The sequence below is a fragment of the Rhineura floridana genome, chromosome 2 (assembly GCF_030035675.1).
Source record: "Rhineura floridana isolate rRhiFlo1 chromosome 2, rRhiFlo1.hap2, whole genome shotgun sequence".
Classification (NCBI taxonomy): Eukaryota; Metazoa; Chordata; class Lepidosauria; order Squamata; family Rhineuridae; genus Rhineura; species Rhineura floridana.
The window spans coordinates 2,890,847-2,915,937 of NC_084481.1; the positions used below are offsets into that span (position 1 = coordinate 2,890,847).

Below are 25,091 nucleotides of genomic sequence, written 5' to 3' on the forward strand. Positions count from 1 at the left end.
AAATGATAGGCTGGGGATAGCATACCTGTGCCATAGATGCTACTGGTGCAATCCATTTTAGGCCAGAGCGTGAGAGTTATGGCTCTAATCTGTTGAATAAAACCATTAGTAATGCACATGGCTCCTGTCAGATACCTATTAAATACATTTCTCCATACTTTATACTGGTTTCTAGTATATTTAGAATTTTGTAGCTAATAATTTATTTATTTATTTATTTGGTTGCATTTATATACCGCCCTTAGCAAATAGCTCTCAGGGCGGTAAACAGCATAGGGTAAAATACATATATGGCAATAATAAAATCACAAAAACATATATGACATAAAAACAAATACAGTTAAACAGAAAATAAAAATAAAGACTTAGTATACAAGATTAAAAAGCTAAAAAGATTAGAGTGATTAAAATGCCTGGGAGCATAAAAAGGTCTTTACCTGGCGCCGAAAAGGTAATAGTGTAGGCGCCAGGCGTACCTCTTCGGGGAGGCTATTCCACAACTCGGGGGCCACCACAGAAAAGGCCCTAGATCTAGTAACCACCCTCCGGGCTTCACAATGAGTTGGTACCCGGAGGAGGGCCTTCGATGACGAACGAAGCGAATGGGTAGGTTCATAGTTCTGAGGAAGCTTAGCAGTCATGGAATAAGAGGAGAGGTCCTCTTGTGGATAAGGAATTGGTTAAGAAGCAGAAAGCAGAGAGTCGGAATAAACGGACAGTTCTCCCAATGGAGGGCTGTAGAAAGTGGAGTCCCTCAAGGATCGGTATTGGGACCTGTACTTTTCAACTTGTTCATTAATGACCTAGAATTAGGAGTGAGCAGTGAAGTGGCCAAGTTTGCTGACGACACTAAATTGTTCAGGGTTGTTAAAACAAAAAGGGATTGCGAAGAGCTCCAAAAAGACCTCTCCAAACTGAGTGAATGGGCAGAAAAATGGCAAATGCAATTCAATATAAACAAGTGTAAAATTATGCATATTGGAGCCAAAAATCTGAATTTCACATATACGCTCATGGGGTCTGAACTGGTGGTGACCGACCAGGAGACAGACCTCGGGGTTGTAGTGGACAGCACGATGAAAATGTCGACCCAGTGTGCAGCAGCTGTGAAAAAGGCAAATTCCATGCTAGCGATAATTAGGAAAGGTATTGAAAATAAAACAGCCGATATCATAATGCCGTTGTATAAATCTATGGTGCGGCCGCATTTGGAATACTGTGTACAGTTCTGGTCGCCTCATCTCAAAAAGGATATTATAGAGTTGGAAAAGGTTCAGAAGAGGGCAACCAGAATGATCAAGGGGATGGAGCGACTCCCTTACGAGGAAAGGTTGCAGCATTTGGGGCTTTTTAGTTTAGAGAAAAGGCGGGTCAGAGGAGACATGATAGAAGTGTATAAAATTATGCAGGGCATTGAGAAAGTGGATAGAGAAAAGTTCTTCTCCCTCTCTCATAATACTAGAACTCGTGGACATTCAAAGAAGCTGAATGTTGGAAGATTCAGGACAGACAAAAGGAAGTACTTCTTTACTCAGCGCATAGTTAAACTATGGAATTTGCTCCCACAAGATGCAGTAATGGCCACCAGCTTGGATGGCTTTAAGAGAAGATTAGACAAATTCATGGAGGACAAGGCTATCAATGGCTACTAGGTGTGATGGCTGTGCTGTGCCACCCTAGTCAGAGGCAGCATGCTTCTGAAAACCAGTTGCCGGAAGCCTCAGGAGGGGAGAGTGTTCTTGCATTCAGGTCCTGCTTGCGGGCTTCCCCCAGGCACCTGGTTGGCCACTGTGAGAACAGGATGCTGGACTAGATGGTCCACTGGGCTGATCCAGCAGGCTCTTCTTATGTTCTTATAGTGGGAGAGGGGTTCCACCAATAATGGAACTTAACCTCCTGCTGATAGCACTCAAGTGTGGCTGACCAAGAATCTAGAGCCCTCTTCAGCAACATGGGAGCAAGGAGCAAGCTGCAGTAAGTAGCCCTGTATCTGACAGCCACGTGAAGGAAGTCCCAAACAGGGTTTCAGATTCTGGGAAAGTCTTCACACATACAACTATGTGTGTAAAGGCTCCCCTCCCTACAGTCACTCATGCAAGTAACTCCTGAAAGGGCTTAGATCTCATAGTAGATTTGCAAGCCAACTCTATCAGCTTCTTAAAATATAAAGATTTCAGATTTTGTTTGACAATGAAAACATGAATTGATGACATATTCAGCAAAAGGCTTAATTTTAATATTTCAAATAATAGTTGGACTAGGTCACTAAAGCTGCAATCCTAAAGCTGCTTACTAGAGAGTAAATTCTAATGAATTTAGTAGGACTTCTGAATAAATATGCAAAAGGAACTATGTATAGAAGTGGTCTGGTTTCCAAAAATAATAATATGAATGACTTATTTACATTAATAAGCAAGTGCAACTTTCTTTTAATCGCTGACAAATAGCTATTAAATATTATGCTTTAATTAGCAGGAAAAGGGAAAGAGGCTACCTGGCACTTATCAAGGACATCAGCCAAAGAATCCTCACAAAAGAGTAATGCAAAATATTTCATCTACTTTTATCCCACACATCTGAAGTTCTGAAGCATCTTAAATTTGGTTATATTATTTATTTATTAAAGTATTTATATGCCTCCTTCTCTTGCAAAACATCAGGTGCAGAACAACAAAATCCTTTAAAAGCAATATAGAATTATCATTAACACTATTAGCTGCTCAAGAAAATTTTAGATAACTGCATAGGTCTGTCAACATAAAGTCTTCAAGAGACATCTGATAGTCAAAACTGAGAATGCCTGCCAAATCTCTTCCAGAAGAGTGTTCCACAGCATGGGAACAGCAACAGTAAATGCTCAACTTCTGGTTGAGGTCAGTTGGGCCTCTGTAACGCAGGGGACAACTAACAGTGCTCCTCCTGATAATCTCAGCAGGTGGGCTGGGATATAAGGGCTCAGGCAGTCATTAAGGTATTCAGAACCCAAGTTCAGTGTTTTAGATATGAACACAAGAGATTTGAATCTGGCCCGACAGCATATGTGCAGCTAGTGTAGATGCTTTAGAAGAGGTGACGCATGCAGTCGGTCATCTGTCCTCATCAGCAGTCTCGCTGTATTCCGTACAGGCTTCCGGATCAGCCTTAAGGGCAGCCCTGCATAGAGCGTATTGCAGTAATCCAGTCTTGAGGTTATGAATGCATGTACTACAGTGGCCAAGTTATCCCAACGCAAATATTTCTGTAACTGGTGTACCAGATGAACTAGTACAAGGCATTCTAGCCACAGAAGTCATGGGCCTCTAATGACAAAGATGTATCCAGGAAGATCCCCAAACTATGCATCTGCTCATTTAGAGGGAGGGCAACCCCTTCCAGAACAGGCAAATGGCTTATCTTCCAGACACAGGAAACTCCTACCCACGGAGCCTCTGTATTTCCAGGATTCAAACTACAGGATGGTAAATATTTACATAAAAAAGAGAGTTGTGTTGTAACTTTATTACTTTGTTTACTGTGTGAAAGTAATGATTTAATACATCCAGGTTTAGAGAGCCAGTAATTATTAAACAAATTAGAACTTCATTGTCTTTTATTTGTGGGCCAACATATGGATATAACCACTAGAAGTGGCTTTTGGTCAGTGGTTGGAAGTTTGTGCCTGACAATCTGCTTAGCTGTTGGAGAATTTGTGCTTCCTTCTCATACATCTGAAAAAGAGGGAAGAGAACAGCGAATGTATACATTTCCTTCCAAATAACACAATAATGCCTGATGTCAGAATCTGTTACTTATTCTGCACATAAGGTGCATAAAGTTTGTTTTCTCACTCAGTGAATATAAACATCTGTAGATATAAATGATGATTTAAATATTAATATTTTGCAGCACAAGCAGAATACTCACCTGTTGCCATTCCGCTTCTGTGCTGTGTTTATATCCAAGTAAGTGGCAGATGCCATGAGCAATCGTTACCTGCCCAAGGGAAGAAGTATTTCAGTGCTTCATATAATTTTACTAGATTACTAACGAACAATGTTAGAAAGATTTGCTTCACAATAAATGGTTATATTGAAAATGCCATGGCAGGGAACAAGCTGCTGTTCACAATCCTCATCTTGCAAGGGAGCTATTGCAGTACATTGTATTTTACCTCTTTCCTGCTCTCTGTGAAAATTGGTAGAGGGATGGAATAGAGCTCAGACTTGAAAGTAAGAGTTGCATCCTGAATGAGAACATCAACTTTCATTCTGCCATTTCAGTGTTCAAGGGATACATTATATTAGAAACAAACAAAATGATGAACCTCACTTTGCTCACTATAATTCTTTTCTGTGATTTTAGGAGTAGGTTTTCCTACCACGTTACTTGGAATTTGTTACATAGAAGTCACTGGGGGCTTTTCTCTCAATAAGTGGGCTTGGTTTAGAAAGCCAAACAATATCTTATTAAAAATCAGCGGGGTTTTTTGTTCTCTGATAATGTATCTTAAACTGGAATCAGTTGGAAAGCTAGTCTAATTTAAACATCATAAATGTTGTTGTAGAAGACGGAAACAACACAAGCAGCCAACACGTTTACTTTTCACACATTACCCATCTACTTTTTATTAAGCTTGTGGTGACGAATCTTTGCCAGGAACAGTGCATGCATGAGGGAATCAAGGGGATGGAGGAGAAAAGATATGGGCGATACCACAATTCTCTGATTGGCTAGCCAAGATAGTGTGGGAAAGGGAGAGAGAGAGAGATGTTGGCAGGTATGTGTGGGGCAGCATCATTTTAAAATCTTAGCAGAGTTGCTTTTCTCCCAGTAAATAAAAAGTCATAACTGCGAGCCTCCCTTCCTCAGCAACCAAGGAAGGCCAGAAATGAAAAGCCATTCCTGCTCTTCCTTGATTTTGGGAACAATTCTGCTGCTGTGGCTTGATCAAGTTTGCTGCGCTGAGCTCTGAGATGCCTGTAGCCCAAGACCGTAAGGGGGGGGGGTTGAGTTGCCAGGAAATGATATTTGTTAGGAGCTAACTACTTGAAGAGGGATGTGGGAAAGCTAGGCATGGAGGAATGTGATTGCACTTTATGCTGGCAAAATAGGAGGTGACATGGCTCAGGCCTGTGTGACAGTTATGTCATTGGCCCTGTAAGCCTCGACACTGACGTATCTGTCTCTGTACATGCATATAAGTAAATTACTTTTTTTCAATGAGGAAAATACATTCTGCATATGCTCAAGGCACTTTTCACACATTTCAGGACACCAAATGATACCTCTAGAAGAGAGTGCTCTACAAAAGGATACTGATGTTCACCCCAATAGGGTTTTTGAGTATAAGACACTGGCTCAGGTGTCTTCCCATGCCACTAACAGCCAAAATACATAGAAAAGAATAAGGAGCTGGGAGTATACCTCCCAAATTAAGCATTGGACAACCACAAATGATACATCCACACATGCAGGAGACTGTCCTCTATGAGATGGCACTGAATCTCATCCAGCCCAAAGGTTTCTTTGGACGCAGGGTCTCTTTGCACTGTAATGCATGGACCCTCATTCTTTTCTACATAGTTTGGCTATTATTGGCATGGGCAACACCATGCTTGACAGTATCCTACACTCAACTAGTGGTGGGCTGGACACAATTCAATCCCATCTCAAAGAGAATACTGCTGGAAATATCAGTGTATCACTTGTGGTGGTGGTCCAAAGTTTATTGGGTTCCTACGCCCAGTTCCTTATTTAGAACTCTCATCTGGTGTCATGTATTTATGAGCATTGAACAAAAATGACAGTATTGATAGAGAAAATTATTGCAACTCTCAAAGGGGACGCCTCCAGGAATGAAGATAAATGGGTTAAATCAAAGCTTATTTAGGTTCAAGGGCATATATACTTAGCTTCCTGGTTGAGCAGTGCTTCAAATATTCGTGCAAATGAGATCACAGATACCCATAGTTAACAGGAGAATTCTTTATTTGGCAAACTCCATATTGTATGCTATTTGTCAGTTAGAATTCAGCTATAAAATACTACTAAAATTTAGCACAGAAGCAGCAGCTCCTTTACTGGCTGATGGGGCCAGGCTGATCTCTCCTTTGCCATGATGTTCCTCCTGGAAGGCACAGGGTGCAGCTTTCCATTGGCTCTAGGTCACCTGGCTGATGCGTTTGCCTTCAGTTCTGGAATCCCAGTTAAATGGGAGTATCCTTTCAAGCAGGGAGGAGGGAAAAGCAAGCTCCGAGCAATCCCTCCTTCTTTAGCTGATGGATGGAGCCAAGTTGGTACTTTGCCATGTTTTTCTTCCTGCGGAGCAGGAAGTACAGCCTCTCAGATGCCCATAATGCTTTGACTGATGTGTCCCTTCAGTTCTGCCATATTTATTTTATGGTAAGGGCCACATAATTTGACTTTTGGGGTTCAATCACACAATGCACTGCCTTCAAGTCAATTCTGACGTATGGCAACCCTATGAATAGGGTTTTCATGAGGCTGAGAGGCAGTGACTGGCCCAAGGTCACCCAGTGGTGAGTAAGCTGAAAGATGAGCATGGAGAGCTTTCCATAGCTGGTCACGAAGATCCTTGGAAACTTTTTGTGAAACTCTGATAGTATACACAACGCTAGAAGCGTTGTTTTGTAAGAAGAGGATCAACATGTTTTAAGCTAACTGATTGGTTGCTACATTTCAGTAATAGGTCATGAGAAGGAAGGTAAGACATCTGTCAGCAGGAGGGTGATGTTAATGTTCCTCATCGTTCTATTATCATGCTCTTTCCCAACATCCTTTAATAATTGGAATAATACAATGAACATCTTTTTATTATTATTATGCATCATAACCATCATATCAGAACTCTGGAAATAAACACCAACTTACGTAGTACGATGACTGAATTAGTAAACACATACTTACTATAAGAATACTATTGGAATCTTCCTTATTCTCCTCACACTGTCGATAGATATATTCTACTCCTAGAAAAATGTCTCCTAAATTGTATTCATCTGGATCACAAGGCTGTGGTAGATCTCCTGCCCTCAGATTCTGTGAAGAGAACCAGTCTCAACTATAATCCAGATTACATATAGAATATATATTCTCAAAGTTTCACAACTTTTTGAGGATTAATAATGGGCGACAACGCAGAGATGACATGCACTGAAACAGTATTGATTTCTAAGCTCCCATGGGACTAATGGAGCCAATGCGATTGCACTTGGACCAGGGGGACATGGATCATCCCTTTTTAATCTGCATTATTGTGTGGGCTTGGCAACCCACAAATGATGAGCATTGCAGCACAATCTTAATCATCTTTACTCAGAAGTATGATTTCAGTATTACTTTCAGGTTAATATGCTAAGGACTGAAGCATCCAACGTGCATGTACTTTATATTTTGTGTTTATTGTTCTTTGTGTTTATTCTTACACTATAAGTTACACTGAGACTTCCAAATGGAATAAATAAATGTACTTCCAAGTAAATCACATTGAACACAATGATCAGATTGCATTGCTGGAGTCCAAAACTTACTTACTCTATGGGGTTTATCGAAATAAAAACAGTTAACATTGGACTATTTTCTCAGCTGTAGAGCAGAATTATTAACATTGTACATTATGGGGTTATTTGAATTATTTATTTATTTATCTTATTATACTTGTATACCGCCCCATAGCCAAAGCCGGTTTACAGTAACTAAAAACATTAAAACAAATACAATTTAAAACAGATCTTATAAAAACAATTTAAAACACAATTTAAAAATTTAAACAGTATAAAACACATGCTAAAATGCCTGGGAGAAGAAGAAAGTCTTGACCTGGTGCCGAAAAGATAACAGTGTTGGTGCCAGGCGCACCTCGTCAGGCAGATCATTCCATAATTTGGGGGCCACCACTGAGAAGGCCCTCTCCCTTGTTGCCATCCTCCAAGCTTTCCTTGGAGTAGGCACCCGGAGGAGGGCCTTTGATCTTGAACGTAGTGTACGGGTGGGTTTGTATCGGGAGAGGCGTTCCATCAGGTATTGTGGTCCCAAGCCGTGTAAGGCTTTATAGGTCAAAACCAGCACCTTGAATCGAGCTTGGAAACATACAGGCAGCCAATACAAGCGGGCCAGAATCGGTTTTATATGTTCAGACTGTCTGGTCCCTGTTAGCAATCTGGCCGCTACATTTTGCACAAGCTGCAGTTTCCAAACCGTCTTCAAAGGCAGCCCCACGTAGAGTGCATTGCAGTAATCTAATTTGGAGGTTACCAGAGCATGGACAACTGAAGCCAGGTTATCCCTGTCCAGATAGGGACGTAGTTGGGCCACCAACCCAAGCTGGTAGAAGGCACTCCATGCCACTGAGGCTACCTGAGCCTCAAGTGACAGAGATGGTTCTAGGAGAACCCCCAAGCTACGGATTATTATGGATAAATAAAGTTCTTTGCACAATATAAAGTACAACTTTTTAACCATGGTTAAAAAAAAGGATGAATTGACCTGGTAATAAAAATAATATGTCACTTTATTCCTACATAGATCCATTGGGGAAGATGGACACTTTTATCCTTGCTGTTCATCAATTTTTATTTAAATGAGCATTGCTTATATTGAACAACAACAAAAAAGATTTAGAAAAAAGCAAAACCTTTTTTTCTCCCTGAATTTTCCCAGGCCTTCTTGTCACCTTCTAGCTGCTACTTGAAGAGGGATGTGGGGAAAAGTTAGGCTTGGAGGACTGTATTCTCGGATTGCACATTATGCTGGCAAATCAGGAGGTGCTATGGCTCATGCCAGTGTGAAAGTTATGCCATGGGCCCTGTAAGCCTTGACACTGACGTATCTTTTTCTGTACGTGCATGTATGCAAGTTATATTTTTTCAATGAGGAAAATATTCTGCATATGCTCAGGGCACTTTTCACACATTTCAGGACCTCAAATGATACCTCTAGAAGAGAGTGCTCTACAAAAGAACACTGAATGATGTTCACCCCAATAGGGTTTTTGGGGGGTAGAAGACACTGCCACAGGTATCTACGTAGAAAATAATAAGGAGCTGGGAGTGTACCTCCCAAAATAAGCATTGGACCACTGCAAATGATACACCTGCATATGCAGGAGAGTTTCTCCTAAGATGGCGCTGAATCTCATTCAGCGCAAAGTTCTCTTTGGACGCAAGACACTGTCTAGTGCATGGACCCTTATTCTTTTCTACAAAGTTCGGCTATTATTGGCATGGGCCAACACCATGCTTCACAGTATCCTGTGCCCAAATAAAGTGCTGGACTGGATACAATTCAGTTGCATCTCATATAAAACACTCTCCTGGAGATATGGGTGTATCACTTGTAATGGCCACAGTTTATTGTGCGGAATCACACACCCGTTTCCTTATTTATAACTCTCATCTGGAGTCATTATGCATTTGTGGGCATTGCACAAAAATGACAGTTTTGATTAGAGAAAATTAACATGAATAAACCTGATAATACAAAGAATATATCACTTTATTCCTACACAGATCAATGTCTCCTGGGGAAGAGGGACACTTCAATGTTTATTTAAATGAGTATTGTTTATGTAGAATCAAACTATTTCTTTTAAAGATGCCACAGCCTAGCCCCTGTTCCTTAAGACTAAATATTTTTATACCAGGTCTTTGATGTCCTCAAGTCTTAACAATTGCGATCTGTCTGTTAAATGTCCCCAATTATCCCCATGCACTAATGTTAATACTGAGGTCTTAACTCATTTGCCATGTATCCTAGTGTCTTCTTCCGTCTCCTGTTAAGACAAGCATCGTAAGACTGTTGCTGAACTGGAGAAGAGTAAATAAGCAAAACATTTACCTCATGAAAAGGAAATGACAGCACATCAGTAGGGATATTCTTCCCTCTGTATGTTCTATTGAGCAGCTGAATGTGTCTATTACTAACACAGACCACACCGAGATCAAACCTCTGCACACCCAAAATGCAACGGAGTTGCTCTATCTTCTTGCGAAGTGGCACTCTCCTGATAGGGATGGCTCTCTGCAGATTACGTATGATCAGGCTCATTTCATGAAAAGGTGAAGATAATGCTCTGCACAGCAGTGATTTTTCCAAAACCGTTAGACAGTAGTGATAGTGACCAGCAGCTGGAATGACAGTGATTGGAATAATTGCGTAGTTTAAATAATGTTTCTTTGAATAACAGCAATGAACTTTAGCAACAAAGCCTGATTTTGGCCTTTCACCCTCAAATTTGCTCTTTCCTATGCATACCCTGAAGAGGAGGAGGCTAAAACCCTGGAATGTCAAGTCAAACTTTAAGACCTAGCAGCAACACATACACACCAGTCTCCAAGAGGTAAGAGATTTAAAAAGTGCCTGCACACACTGGATTTTGTTTTGTTAGAATGGAAGTCACTGGAGACTTTGGTGGTTTTTTAAATATATGCTTTTATTTGCACATATAGACCAGGGGTCACCTGAGCTTTCATTTAAAAAAAAAGTCTCAAGCCCTCCTACAAGGAAAGTTATGGAGCAAAACATGCAGGTATCCTTCTAAGCAGTTTCTGTGAAATGAGCTGGCCTGGCTGTACCTTGCCTGCCAGTGTTATTAGCCAAGGAGAGCCGCTGTTTTCCCCTCCCTTTTAGTGTATTTTCCCTGCTTCTGTCCAGTCTGTAGAATCTCCATAGTTTGCCCTTCCTTTTTCACCTGAGATCAGATAATATTTTTCTGCAAATAGTATTGCCCAAGAAGGGCAGGTGAATGTTAAAGGATCCCCCTCCCCCAAAAAGGTAAATGTGAAAAACTTTGCAAAGAGGCTTAGGCATGTCTCCTGCTTTACAGAAGCTCAAGACCAGAATTAACTGTATAGTTAATTTACAGTACAATGGTATACATTTCGTCTCATACATTCTTACCTCTAGGTAAGATAGTACAGGATGGCAGCCTAGGCTTTGGTTTAGGGTTGGCATTGAAGAAAATAGGGTTATTATGCCTTTAACAGCTGCATGGCAGGCAGAAATTCAACAGGTCAAGTCTCTTCTAGTATGGAAATATAATTCTAGGAAAAGCTTCACCATGACTATTCTCTAATTTTGTGTTATGCAATGCCCTCATGGTAGCCATGTTGTGACTGGTGCCCCAGCACTCCTTCAAAATTTGAAATGTGCCCTCTGGTCCAAAAAGGTTGGCGACCCCTGACAGAGGCTGATCTCAAGATGGAATAGCTCACAGCATTAACAGCAACAAATCCTGCTTCCTGTTAAGTTTCCAGCTTCCCACTCCTTCCCAAGCTTCAAAGCAAGCAAAGCTAATTACTCTTCCTAGCCCAGTTTAAGACTAGACTGGACACAGGTCTATTCTCTTGCATAAATTGATGACATTGCCTCTAGCCAGAAGGAGGGAAGGACTGTCCCATTTTGCCCACCTTCTTGAAGCATGTCCAGATAGTATTTTCTGTTGCAACCAATCACTTCTACTCTTTAGACATGCAAAGATATTTAACAGACTGGGCTAGAACCATAAACATAATGAAGAGACTAGTTTGACTACCTAAGCAGTTTCTTTTCCTGCAGAATCCCATCTTACAGAGGCTTGGAAGGGATACCAAAGACGACATCCAGACTAACTGAAACAGCATTGGTCGCTCTAGTTGATGATATGAGGAGGGCATTAGATAGGGGAGAATTCACCTTTCTTGTCCTCCTCGATCTCTCAGCGGCTTTTGATACTGTCGACCACAGTATCCTTTTACATCGCCTGGAGGAATCGGGAATAGGAGGCACTGTACTACGGTGGTTCCATTCCTTTCTTTCCGACAGGCATCAACAGGTAGCATTGGGGGAGGAGGTTTCAGACCCTTGGCCTCTCAATTGTGGTGTGCCACAGGGCTCTATCCTCTCTCCCATGCTATTTAATATCTATATGAAGCCGCTGGGGACAATCATCAGGAGATTTGGGCTGCAGTGTCACCAATACGCGGATGTCACTCAGCTCTATCTCTCGTTTAAATCTTCACCAGAGTCTGCTGTGGAGACCATGTCCAAGTGCCTGGAATCCGTGAGTGGATGGATGGGAAGGAACAGGCTGAAGTTGAATCCTGATAAGACTGAGGTGCTACTCGTGGGAGACAAGGGAAGGCTGGGAGATGTTGACCTGGCGTTCGACGGGGTGAAATTGCCCCTGAAGGACCAGGTCCGCAGCCTTGGGGTTGTTCTTGATTCCAAGCTGTCCATGGAGGTTCAGATTTCGGCAGTGAGCCGGGCAGCTTGGTATCAATTACACCTCATTTGTAGACTGCAGCTCTACCTTCCTGCTCAGCAGCTCCCACTGGTGGTACATGCCCTGGTCACCTCTCGGTTGGATTACTGTAATGCGCTGTACGTGGGGTTACCCTTGAAAACGGTCCGGAAATTACAACTTATACAAAATGCTGCGGCTCGACTACTTACAAACTGTCGCCGCCGGGAACACATCACCCCAGTGTTGTTCGACCTACACTGGCTCCCAGTTATTTTCCGGGCCCAATTCAAGGTGTTGGTATTAACCTTTAAATCCCTATACGGTCCTGGCCCAGTTTATCTGATGGAGCGCCTCCAGCGCCACCAACCATGCCGCCCAACAAGATCAGCCACACAGGACCTTCTCTCAATCCCGCCAACTAAAACAGCTAGGTTGGCGGGGACAAGAGAGAGGGCATTTTCAGTGGCGGCCCCCACTCTCTGGAACTCCCTCCCGTATGACCTTCGACATGCCCCTTCCCTGAATGTATTCCGCCAAGCTTTGAAGACCTGGCTCTTCAGACAGGCCTTTGGGACTTACGGGGAGGGTTAAATTTTTACGACAAATAGCCTACTACTCTGTACTGGAACTGTTTTATTGTTTTATTGTTATATTGTATTTTATGATGTATTTTATTATGATGTAATGTATTGTTGTTAAATTGTACGTCGCCTAGAGTGGCCATTGGCCAGATAGGCGACCCACAAATTAAATTATTATTATTATTATTATTATTATTAACTCCCCCAATCCTTTACTACTATGTTCTAATTGTACCTATTTACTAGGAACAGACCTTTTTTTTTGTTTGCATGTCCCTGGCAAATTATTATTTAGTTTATACTTAGTTTGGCCTTTTGGGGATGCCTTGTTAAATGTTTGTTAGTGTGAGTTACTCAAGTTGTCTTTCTAAAGAATCCAGCTGCCGTTCTACACTGAGTTGCTCAAATTGTTGATCTTCAGAATTCAACCCTCTTTCCACAGCTGAAAAAAAAATTAAATGGACTGCCTTCAAGTCAATTCCAACTTACGGCGACCCTATGAATAGGGTTTTCATGGTAAGCGGTATTCAGAGGGGGTTTACCATTGCCTTCCTCTGAGGCTGAGAGGCAGTGACTGGCCCAAAATCTACCAGTTGGATGGGTAAGAGTGCATCTTGTTTCTAATGTGCATGCATTTTCAGAGACACTAAAACACCATACAATACATATTGTCATTTCACATGCTGCAGGCACGCTCTGAACTATGATACAGCATATTCTCAGACAATTGTGTTTTTCATAATTGAACAATCACCATTCTTAGTTTTGCAGAATAAGTGGGTATAACAGAGCCTTCCCTGATACAGGAGGGCGGGAGACTCTCATATGAAAACAACAGTTACAATCAAGCATGCCTCTCTGGAGAGAGGAAAAAAAGTGAAGAACATTAAAAAGCCTGCTCAAGTTGGAGTGCCTTCACTCAAGGCCATTTCTGCCACCAGCCGCCCTGTGGGAAAGATCCAAATGACATCTTATATAGTGATAGTGCTTACTGAGTTTTTCAAAAATGTGGTTTCATCATATGTAAGCCACTGTGAAAGGATTTGTAAGCTGAAAGGTGAGATATAAATGTAATGAGCTGACCGTGATTCTTTGTCCAGCTCGAGTATACCGCCCCATAGCCGAAGCTCTCTGAGTGGTTTATAGCAATCAAAAACATTAAAACAAATATACAATTTAAAACACATATTTTAAAAACAATTGAAGACACAATTTTAAAATTTAAAACAATATAAAAACAATTTAAAACCAGAGCTTGGAAAAGTTACTTTTTTTTAACTACAACTCCCATCAGCCCCAGCCAGCATGTCCACTGGATTGGGCTGATGGGAGTTGTAGTTCAAAAAAGTAACTTTTCCAAGCTCTGTTTAAAACACATGCTAAAATGCCTGGGAGAAGAGGGAAGTCTTGACCTGGCGCCGAAAAGATAACAGTGTTGGTGCCAGGCGCACCTCGTCAAGAGACTCATTCCATAATTTGGGGGCCACCACTGAGAAGGCCCTCTCCCTTGTTGCCACCCTCCAAGCTTCCCTTACTCAAAGTCAGACAAGGACTTTCCATCTCAGGCTCACTAACCTTATAGAAACTTCAATTCCCCCAATTTACGACATTTCCTAAACATAACATACATAGAAAAGGGACAGAAACCGGCACCCAAGACTGGGTTCCGTGGCACCTTAAAGACTAATAGATGTGCCGTTTTCTTTAAGGTGCTGCATCAAACCAGTGCAGCTGCCCCCTCTGACAGTCAACCACATCGCGGGGAATATAATACTCGCTCATCCCGGAAACATACCATTTTCTGCTTCCCAACCGGGCAGCTTCCTTCACAGGGACAAGAGAATTCAAGAGGTTGCAGTTCCAACACATTTCCTTTTTGACATTTGCGGTATAAAATCGAACAGATGTTCGGCGCGGAGAATTTTCGTCATAGAAAAGATGCCGAGGAGGAAAGGGATTCGTGGCCAATAGCAGCTTCCAATCTTGACACATAGAGATAGGAAAAGTTGAGAGTCACAAAGGAGACATTTCCTTTTCCTTTCGATACTTCCCCTCCCGCCTCCGGTTGGAAATCAAAATCCTTAATATAGAAATCCAAGATTTTAATAAATCAGTAGATGTAGAATAACTAGTCTGAAGCCAAAACTCTCCCATATAAAAAATCACCCTACTTAAATTACTCCCTTCGACTCGCTCGCAGTCCAAACACAGCAGCAGCCACCTGCATGCAGAATCCTTGCACTTCATTGACATGAATGCAGACATGTTGCTATTTCAACCACAGCACACATTTTTCACATGAAATAAGATCCGGCTATTTTTTATTTTTTTCCGGGGAGGAGGGGGAAGATGGCTGCTTTCCTATCAGACCTAAACTAAAATCCTGGATTTCTCCACTGTTCTCATAAGGCAGTTCCTATTTCCCCACCTGTGAGGGGGGAAGAAGGAAATGGCGTTCAAAGTGAACCCGGATTAAGCCCTATACAGTATGTTATGAATCTGTAGTCAAATATTGGAAAGCTTAGTTTTGTGACTCTTTGTTGTTGTTGTTATGTGCCTCCAAGTCTATTATCACTTATGGCGACCCTATGAATCAGTGACCTCCAGTAGCATCTGTCATGAACCACCCTGTTCAGATCTTGTAACTTCAGGTCTGTGGCTTCCTTTATGGAATCGATCCATCTCTTGTTTGGCCTTCTTCTTTTTCTACTCCCTGCTGTTTTTCCAAGCATTATCTTTTCTAGTGAATTATGTCTTCTCATTATGTGTCCAAAGTATGATAACCTCAGTTTCATCATTTTAGCTTCTAGTGACAGTTCTAGTTTATTGCGCAGGGGCCATGCAAATCTTCTGTGTATCGTTCCAATTTTAGTATATGTGCTTCCGAAGCGAGCATTTTGTGACTCTAGCTTCTTGCTCTATCTCTTTGGTTCTTCCACGCCAGCGGGGGTGTTGCCCTTTGCGCATGCGTCTGGCGTGGGCGAGCGCCTCAGCTTCGCACAATTAGCGAGATAGTGACGATTGACGGTGGGCGATACGTCACTTCCTGATAGTAGCTTGCTTGGAAGGAGAAGGCAGGGAGTGCTGTGTGAAAGTCGGCCGCTTCTCGCGGAAGTGGCTTGTTTACGCCTAGGGAGATTCTGGGCTTAAGCTTGTTTTTACATACTGGTGCGGACAATGCACACTCTCAGAGGCACCCTCTTTCTGGCTTCTTCGACATGATGCTGAGCCGAGGATGTGCCACTGGCAACGGAAGTAGGTTCTGGGCTTGAATGCGGAGCTGGGAGGGGGGACTGCTGGCCAGCAAGCCATGCGGCCTTTACTGGCTAAGCATGATTTGTGTCGATTGGGGGCAGTTTGGTTGCCTCTTTCCGCTCTTAGCCGTCTCTTATTACAAAGTAAAAAATCATTATCCTCTTCCTGAGAAAGGAGCTCTTGCTTAGGCGGCGATCGTGTGTTTGGGCCAGAGGTTGTGTGTTTCAGGTGTTTTAGACGACGAGGTGTTTTTTTGGACTCCCCGTAGGTGGGACTGATGAGAGTTGTAGTTCAAAACATCTGGAGGGCCCCAGGTTGGGAAAGGCTGGTTTGGACTGTTGTCAGTTCAGACTGCGGCGCCACACGTGACTGAATGCCCAAAGAACTGCCTTGTACATAAAAAAGCTTATGTGAGGAAGAAAGGCCCATTGTTGCTGTCCCTTGTCATGTTAGTCTTCTTTGTCCATAGAGTGTGTGGAAGAACATTCAGCCGTTGCAGGCTCCCACCTGTGATCTGAAGTGACCATAACCCAGATGCACAATTACCACAAAATTAGGCCTTGAAAAGTAAGAAATAAAAGCTTAACCTGCCTTCTTTCTTGTCATTGACTTACATTGCCCTCATATCTCATTTATCATGGTAGATAATGTATCAATACAGATTCCATCAAAGGGGATAGGAGAAAGGATCAGAGGATAAGCCTCTGTAGAGTACAGTAGGGCCCCACTTATATGGCAGGTTCGTAAAGCGAAAATTGCCAAAAAGTGGAACATCGATCAGCTGTAGCGTGGGGAGCTCCAGCTGACAGCTCTTGGCCCCTGAAGCTTCCCCTGCAACAGCTGATTGATGTTCCGCTATTCCATGCATCACTCGCTCGCCCTCGTTATGGCGGGGGAGTAGTGCTCCCCTTCTGCGGCAGGGCCTGCCGTGGATCGCAGGGAGGGAGCCGCCCGCACCTGCTTGCTCGTTTGCCCTCTGCTGCCTCCCTGGCTCGTTCCCCCCTTGCCCGCCCGCTCGCTCGCCCTCATGATGGTGGGGAGTAGTGCTCCCCTTCTGCGGCAGGGCCTGCTGTGGATCGCAGGGAGGGAGCCCCGCGCGCGTGTGTTCGTTTGCCCTCCGCCACCTCCCTGGCTCGTCCCCCCCTTGCCTGCTTGCCCTCCCCCCTGCCTGTTAGAGCACTCACTCTCTCTCCACTGCCTCTCTGGCTTGTCACCCCCCTTGCCCGCTCGCTCTCCCCCCTGCCTGTTTGTGCGCTCACTTGCCCTCCACCACCTCCCTGGCTCGTCCCCCCCTTGCCCACTTGCTCTCCCCCCTGCCTGTTTGCACGCTCACTTGCCCTCCGCCGCCTCCCTGGCTCGTCCCCCCTTGCCCGCTCGCTCTCCCCCCTGCCTGTTCGCTTGCATGCTCACTCGCCCTCCGCCACCTCCCTCGACAATAAAATGGCGCTGGACGCCCTTCTCAGACTCAGCTGCTGAGCGCCTCGTCAGAGCTTGGAAACATTTCTTTTTTGAACTACAACTCCCATCAGTCCAACTGTAGTTTTAAAAAGGAACGTTTCCAAGCTCTGACGATGCGCTCAGGGCACCATCAATTCGCGTCATGCCGCAAAATTGCGAAATCATCGCAAAACCGGAACAAGCGCCAAACATATGGGACATGGCCATAATTCAAAACTGCTGCATTAGCGAAGCATTGAGAAGCGAAGCGCCATAAAGTGGGGCCGTACTGTACATGTTTGTGCATGCAAAAGGTTCCAGGTTCTGTCCCTGGCATCTCCTCTAGATAGGGCTAGAAAGGACTTCTGCCTGAAACCCTGGAGAGCGGTTGCCAGTCAGTGTAGACAGAACTGAGCTAGATAAACCAATGGTCTGACAGTATAAGGCAGCTTCCACTGCACCTTGGTAGATCGAGATATGCGTGGAGGGAGAAATTATTCAGGCCTCGCATCTATGGGTGTACTGAGTGTATGTTTTGCTGAAGATAGTTTATGCTGCCTCAGGCAGGGCTGTGGAATCAGAGTTGTGGAGTCGGAGTCGGTAGAAATGTTCCGATTCCGACTCCGACTGCAACTCCTTCATAAATGGCAAATGTATATTAACTAGTAATAACAAATTTACTGTAGTAAAATGGTAGCACAAGCCATTTCATCACCACCACGTGAATCCAGAGCTTGGAAAAGTTACTTTTTTGAACTACAACTCCCATCAGCCCCAGGGATTGGGCTCGCAGGAGTTGTAGTTCAAAAAAGTAACATTTCCAAGCTCTGGATTCACGTGGTGGTGATGAAATGCCTTGTGCTGCCATTTTACTACAGTAAATGTGTTATTACTAGTTAATATACATTTGCCATTTATGAAGGAGTCGGAGTCGGACAGTAGAAAAATAGAGGAGTCGGAGTCGAAGGTCTGGCGTACCGACTCCACAGCCCTGGCCTCAGGTACCGTAGTTTTGTATAATAATGCACTCTGTTTTAAAAATTAATATAATAATTATTAGCATCCTCCATTTGTTTTGCTTTCTCTGTCAGTAAGCAGAAAGGAAGCATTCATCCAATCCACAGACTATTTAGGCTAAGGTACTTATATTTAAAAGTACTTAGTCTGGTTGATGTTATGTCCATACTGGTTTTGATGATGCAAGAACTGGTAATGACGTGCTTTGTTTTCTAGCTACTTCAGATTTCTTGATAAAGACCTTATGGACAAAAACTGTTTTAGTGGGCAGGCTGGGCTGTAGGCTGTATCTTGAATTCTGATATTGCAGCGGTGGGGAACCTTGGGCCCTCCAGATGTTGCTGAACTACAGCTCCTGTCAGCCTCAGCAGGTGTGGTCAGCGGCCAGGGATGATGGGAGCAGTACTTCAGCAACATCCGGAAGGCCAATGATTCGCCACACCTGTGATATTGGGATGAAATGTGTTTATGATACACTGGATGTAGATAATTTGTTACGGGAGCGTATGTAAAATGTTTACACTTTTTCAGGAAGAATTTCTTAAATAAAAGGTTTGATTTGAGGTTATAATGTGCTTTACTTACTTTTTGTTTTGTTACTTTTTGTTTTGCAAGTTACAAGAACAACGAGCTAGGAGTTGAAAGCTACTGAGTGTGGAAAGCTATTGAACAGATGCCTCATTGTGAAGATGAACCCCAATACACCTTTTAGTGGACAGCAACCTGGTGCTTTCCAGGTACCATCTGGCACTTCGGCTGGAATATTTCCAGTTCAGCCACCATTCCCGTTCAGTCAGCTCTCTCTCTTTGGGCAGAACAATGGAGCATTGTTAAACAATCCGGGATTTACACATCTATCTGACTTCACCATAACCTCAGGACTGCGTGGTTCTTCAGGGCAAGGTATAGGATTTGGGCAGCCCCCAGAATTTACTCAGCCTTGTTCTCTTGGCCATACAACTTCCTTTGTGACTTCTGCACCAACTAGCTCTTCCATTGCCAACAAGCAAGGATTCAGTTTTAAACCACCTACAAATCTTGGCACTTCTCAGAGTACATCTAGCTTTGGAGCTACATCTGGAGAAGCTTCAGGCAGTGGTTTTGTGAGACCAGATTTCAGCTTCAAATCCCCTGAGGATGCTGTGTTCAAGCCAATCTTTGGTTCAGAGCAAGAGAAGATGGGAAATCAGATAACCCCAACTCCATTCACATTTTCCTTTCCCGGTGGTAGTGGACTTGAACGAGTAGCCCCCTTTGGCATTCCTCGAGAGAGCAGCACTTCAGGTGCAAGTTCAAGCTTCAGCTTTACAAAACCAGTAAGCAGTAATACTTTAGCATCTTCATTCACTGGTACTTTACCAAACAAGATCACTGAGGATGATAAAAAAAGACCAGTAGTTCTCTTTGCAAGCCCTAGTAGTAGTTTTACCTCTTTTTCTAACTCATCTATTGGATCTTTGGGAGACACTTTCCAATCTAATAAAACAAGCAAGCCAGAACATGAAGAATTGCTACCTTTGAGTGAGCCACTTCCCATCCTTGCAAAGGGAATAAAGAGGAAAGAAGAAGAAGAGCATTCTTCAAGACGACATGATTATGATGCTGTGGAAGAGCCAGAGCTGCTGGCAAGGAGTGAGCATTCTTCTACTAAGCGGCCAGTCAGGCTGAATCGGCCTCGTGTAGGTGGCCTGTTTGACAGAGTATTTCAAGAGGTAATGAAAAGCAATAAGAAGGAGTCCAAAATGGAACGAGTGTCCCTAGAATCTGGAGAAATGGAACAGACAAATGTGGCAGGGGGAACTCATTCTGGTTTTGCAACAGGTAGGCCAGGAGGAACAATGAAAAAGGAAGAAAATAAAGCAAAATTGAAGGAAGGTAGGTATCAACACCCCCCTTCCCGGACATGAATGAGTATAATGAAGAACATTGCAATCAATTTTTTTTTAACTTTTAATCTATATTATAGCAGGGGTTGGGAACCTTTTCTGGCTGGAGAGTTAGATCTTAATCTCCCCAACCCCTGGGGGGCCAAAGTTGACTGGTGGGTCAGTCACCTGACATCTTAGTGATGTCAGGTGATGCTTCCTTTGAAGCCCCCATTTTTGGGATTTCAAAGCGAACTGCAGGACTTTCAAAAGTGGAGGGGGATTTAAGGTATGCTCCAATCATTTCATCAGCTGATGGGCAGATGGGAGTATGCCTTCAAACACCCACCCCCCATGTTTCTCCTTCAGATCTCTGTGGTCTGAAGGAGAAGGGTGGAGAGAGTGAAGGCCTGTGCCAATTGGCCCATCTGCTGATAAGTGGATGGGAACAGACCTTCAAATGCCCATCCTCACTAGTGATGGGAAGTGGGCGGGGTTTGGTGAAAATGGCCTCATGGGCCAAATTGGACCCCTTGGTTCTCCACCCCTGTTTTTATACAGTTCACATTTTACAGCTAAAATATATACTACCTGTGTTTGCTTGGCTGGACTGTGTCCATGAATTGTGTTAATGCCTCTTTCTTTTTTCCGTGGAAGTTGGTGACATAGTGTGTGCACACACTCTATCCATCTATTTCTTTCACATGGTTGGAATGTTGCCTACTTCACAAAGGTGTTACATTTTTGGCTCTGCCCACCAGTGGCATGTGGTCCATGGAAGGTTGCCCATGAGGGAATGAGGCTCTCAGCCTTGAAAAGGTTCCTCATGCCTGGTATATGTATTTGACATTTTTCCTGTGTTCATTATGTAGTAGTGTCTGTTACTTAATAATAAATAATAAATACTTCTTTTAAAAATTGACATTAATTTTTGATCTTTATATATCAGGCTATACTTGATGCATTGAAAGGGTTTTTTTCCCCTTTCAGATTCTACCATCTTGAGTCCCTTGCGCCGAAGTCGGAATAGTGGGAGCACAGAGAGCCTTGGTGGGTTGTCATCAAGTGAACTCACAGCCATTCAGTACAAAAATATTCCTGACCATCTAAATAAGAGAAATGTTCTTGAGAATCACTTCAAGAAGTTTATTAAATTCCAGCGGATCCGTACCAACCCGAACAAAAAGCTGGCTGTTATACAGTGTTTTGATCATGTGAGTTCTTAAATACTGACAGATAATCAAAAGTGTGAACATTTACATGCATGGTCTTTGTACAGGTGTGTGTGTTATGCCCACCCTCCCATTCTGGAAATTCCTTGATTGACAAACACCCCTCTTGTAATATGCCCATACGTACACTTTGGCCCCTGAAATGTAAATGTGGGAATGGTGGGAACAGCAGTTCTCAAGGCTGCCTTCCAAGAGGTTTTCCCAGCATCTATTCTGCCTTATGTTCAGTCATGTTCATCATTCATTACTAAATTTAGATGAAAATGTCCATTTTTTAAAGAAGACAAATTTTGAGGTGGTTTTGAGGGGATCGTTTTGGTGTTATAGCAGGGGATCTGTGGGAGCAGTCAGAGAAACTTTTTTTAATAGAACAACAATGGCACAAAGACCCTTATGGCCATAAGTATCACAAAGGGGGAGCGATGGGAGTGGCTATTTGAATTAAAAAGAAAAATTAAAATGGGAAAAAGGGGCCCCCACAAGAAACCTTTCATGACATTACAGTGGAGAGGCCTATGGGAGTGGTCAAACATTTTGTAAAATCTGAAACAATATATATATATATTAAATGCCAAATTGGGAGGGGGAGCCACAAAATGTTTTTGAGGGGCTGGATATGGGCTGTGGATTAGCCCCTTAGTTGTTAGTTTTGACTTGTATATTGACACTGTGCTTCTAGATGAGGGGTAGCCAAGACTGTGCCCTCTGGATGTTGAATTCCAACTCACATTCACACCAGCCAGCATGTTTGGGGATGATGATGTTGTAGTCCAGCAAGGCACCATGTTGGCTACCCCTGTTCTTGACAGTAATGCAACTGATGCCAGGTCACCAGCAGGACTGATAGGTAGTTACAACATTTTTTCCTGCCTGCAAATCATTCATGGGCCAATAGATGAGGAAGACAGTGTCCAACAGTTATTGTCTTGGGCTTTGTCATTCTCCACATATCTGGTTCCACCAATCTCCAAAGCCTAAACTTCAGTAAATGCCATTTTGGTACCATCTGATACCTGTTGGAGATTGGGGCAATACGTGATGGTCCACTGCAAGAAAGAGGCTGCTTTATTCAATATTTTCATGGTGCCTCCCAGATGAAGATTTCCAGGAGGTGGGCGAGAAGCATCTTGCACCTTAAGTTCCTAAACATCTCAAACACAGGTGCTTCTAAATGGAGATACATTTACAGTAGAAGCACTCAAGCCATAGGACTTTCTGGCATCCATAGATCTCTTGGAAAGTTGCCTTCAGAGTTCCATCACCTATCATAATCACTTATATGTCGCTTTTCCAAGTTATGTTCAAAGCAACCTTCAATAATGGTAAAGCAAACAGAAAAACAGCAGAAAAAGTCGTAATCGAAGGCCCTCCTCTGGGTGCCTACTCAGAGAGAAGCCCGGAAGGTGGCAACAAGAAAAAGGGCCTTCTCGGTGGTGGCCCCCGAACTATGGAATACCCTTCCTGATGAGATACGCCTGGCGCCAACATTATTATCTTTTCGGCGCCAGGTAAAAACCTTCCTCTTCTCCCAGGCATTTTTAGCATTTTAGTATTTTTAGTATTTTAGCATACAATATGTATCTCAGTTTGTGTTTAAATATGTTTTAATTTTTGATGTAACTAATTTGTTTAAATTGCTTGATATGCAGTTTTAAGTGTATGTTGATGTTTTATTTGTTGTAAACTGCCCAGAGAGCTTCGGCTATGGGGCGGTATAGAAATTTAATTAATTAATTAATTAATTAATTAATTAATTAATTAATTAATTATATATTAATAATATATATCATAATAATATATTTAATTCCAAGATGAAGATGTATATATATATATATATATATATAAAACACAGTTCTTCTCCAGGTTTACATGACAGGTAGTGGAGAGGACTGGCACCTTCACATGCATGTGGCCCAAGAAGCTGCTGTGTACTCTGTCCTTCCACATCTTTACTTTCCTGTATGGTTGGGAAGCTCAAGTTAGAGAAAGCTGAACTGATTGGTGTGATGCCTCACTGACCATTATTGCCATGGTTCTGGAGCTAGCAGAATCATCAGAACTCCCTGGAGACTGTCAGTAATTCAGAGTCTGTTGTCTCAGGGCTCCATTTACTACCTAGATCTGGACTGACTCAACCTTGCTGTCCAGAAATTAACTAGTCCCTAATCCTTGGATATCTGGAGGAGGGGGTTGACACATTCTTTTTCCTTGTTCCGGTCTTCTGCAACTTGGATATATTAGGTCACTTGGAAGACCCTTGACAGATGGTGCATATGGAAGGGATTAGTAGCCCACCAAACCTCCACACTGACATGTTTAGCCTTCAGTTCGTCTTTGTTGTCTACGTTTTAAAAGATTTAGAAGGGCAACAGGTTTCCATTATAGAATTTTCACTAAACCACCTTTTGAGCCTATGTGATCAGTTCTATTGATGTTTTGGACCCTAATTTTGCTATTCGTGGTTGCTGGGGCTTCAACTGGGAGAGTGTCAGAGCTGTGTGTCATTCAGTGGGTTCTTTGTGTATTCTGTTAAGGTAATATCTGGACTGATTCGTTCTTCTTCCCAAAGATCAGTTAGGGTGTTTCAGAACAAAAGGAACTATCTCTCCAAGCCACAACATCCTAGAGACAAGGAATGGCACGCATTAGACATCTGTAGAATGCTCAAGATTTATATTGGATGCATTGCTGAGTTTTGACACTTGGACTCTTTCCATCTGTCAAGAGGTAGAAAGTAACTATGCTCACACTGGTTTCAGGAGTGTATTGTGATCACTTATCAGATGCAGCGGAAACCAGTTCCAGAAGGTATCATTGCACACTTAGTGAGGGGAAGCACTATATCTGTGGCACTCTATCCTGATGCCTCCCTAGAAAATACTTGGCAAGGTTGCCTTGTGGACAAATACACATTTTATAAGGTGGATACATCTTGTGCCACTGATGTAGCCTTGGGACAGATAGTTCTTGGACACTCATTGTGATTCTACTCAGTAACACGGCCATTGCAGGATGTGAAACACATGAAGCACAGCTTAATAACATTCCTCTCCAAGATGTCCTCCTCTTCAGAAGAACAGAACATTAGACTTGCTGTGGGTGTTCCTATTCATCCATGGGAGGAGGATATCCGTTCCATTCATTCTTGGTTGGGTTTATTCCTTCCAGTAGAACGTGGTTTCTTGTATATCTGGAAGAGGCTTCCCTCTCAGACTTGTTTTTATACTGCTTTTCACTGTGTTTTATTATTTGTTCGCTATTCTAATCACTTTTTTCTTTGGACGGTACCTCCATTGGGTGCAGTGCTTTCTCTTAAGTGGATATATCAGTTATAGCTTATCTCATATTGAGGATGCATGTCCCACCAGAGAAGATGGCAGCAAAATGCAAGTCCTACCTCCGTGGCGCAGAGTGGTAAGTGGCGGTAACGCAGCCGAAGCTCTGCTCACGGCCGGAGTTCGATTCCAACGGAAGGAGGAAGTTG

At 43.0% G+C, this 25,091-nt stretch overlaps 2 protein-coding genes and 1 non-coding gene across 4 annotated transcripts in view; 1 reads left to right on the forward strand and 2 right to left on the reverse strand.

Annotated features, from left to right (window-relative positions):
• Window positions 1-3,571: 3,571 nt before the first annotated feature.
• YBEY (ybeY metalloendoribonuclease) lies at window positions 3,572-14,783 on the reverse strand. The gene is made up of 5 exons (XM_061612838.1): window positions 14,597-14,783; window positions 9,835-10,124; window positions 6,907-7,038; window positions 3,904-3,972; window positions 3,572-3,707 (listed from the first exon to the last, which is right to left on the reverse strand). The coding sequence occupies exons 2-5, from the start codon at window positions 10,042-10,044 to the stop codon at window positions 3,621-3,623; spliced, it is 498 nt and encodes a 165-aa protein (XP_061468822.1). The 5' UTR covers window positions 10,045-10,124; window positions 14,597-14,783; the 3' UTR covers window positions 3,572-3,620.
• An 809-nt stretch (window positions 14,784-15,592) lies between these two features.
• LOC133378642 (U6 spliceosomal RNA) lies at window positions 15,593-15,697 on the reverse strand. Its single transcript, XR_009761076.1, has one exon. It is a non-coding gene; the product is annotated as a U6 spliceosomal RNA (small nuclear RNA).
• Window positions 15,698-15,821: 124 nt separating this feature from the next.
• Window positions 15,822-25,091, forward strand: part of MCM3AP (minichromosome maintenance complex component 3 associated protein) — a 97,412-nt gene continuing 88,142 nt past the window's right edge. The window contains exons 1-3 of one of the 2 annotated variants that reach the window (XM_061607629.1): window positions 15,822-16,056; window positions 19,126-20,385; window positions 21,366-21,589. In XM_061607629.1, coding sequence (XP_061463613.1) covers window positions 19,200-20,385; window positions 21,366-21,589 — 1,410 coding nt within the window. In that variant the 5' untranslated portion in view covers window positions 15,822-16,056; window positions 19,126-19,199. Of the gene's footprint in view, window positions 16,057-16,532; window positions 16,624-19,125; window positions 20,386-21,365; window positions 21,590-25,091 lie in introns of those variants that run through there. The other variant, XM_061607630.1, reaches the window with a different exon arrangement.

Coding starts and splice junctions, on each gene's coding strand:
- YBEY (XM_061612838.1), bottom strand. CDS start 10,044: ATGAGCCTGATCATACGTAATCTGCAGAGAGCCATCCCTATCAGGAGA. Junction 7,039..9,834: donor TGTCATTTCCTTTTCATGAG/GTAAATGTTTTG, acceptor TTCTCTTCACAG/AATCTGAGGGCAGGAGATCT. Junction 3,708..3,903: donor CAGAAGCGGAATGGCAACAG/GTGAGTATTCTG, acceptor CCTCTTTTTCAG/ATGTATGAGAAGGAAGCACA.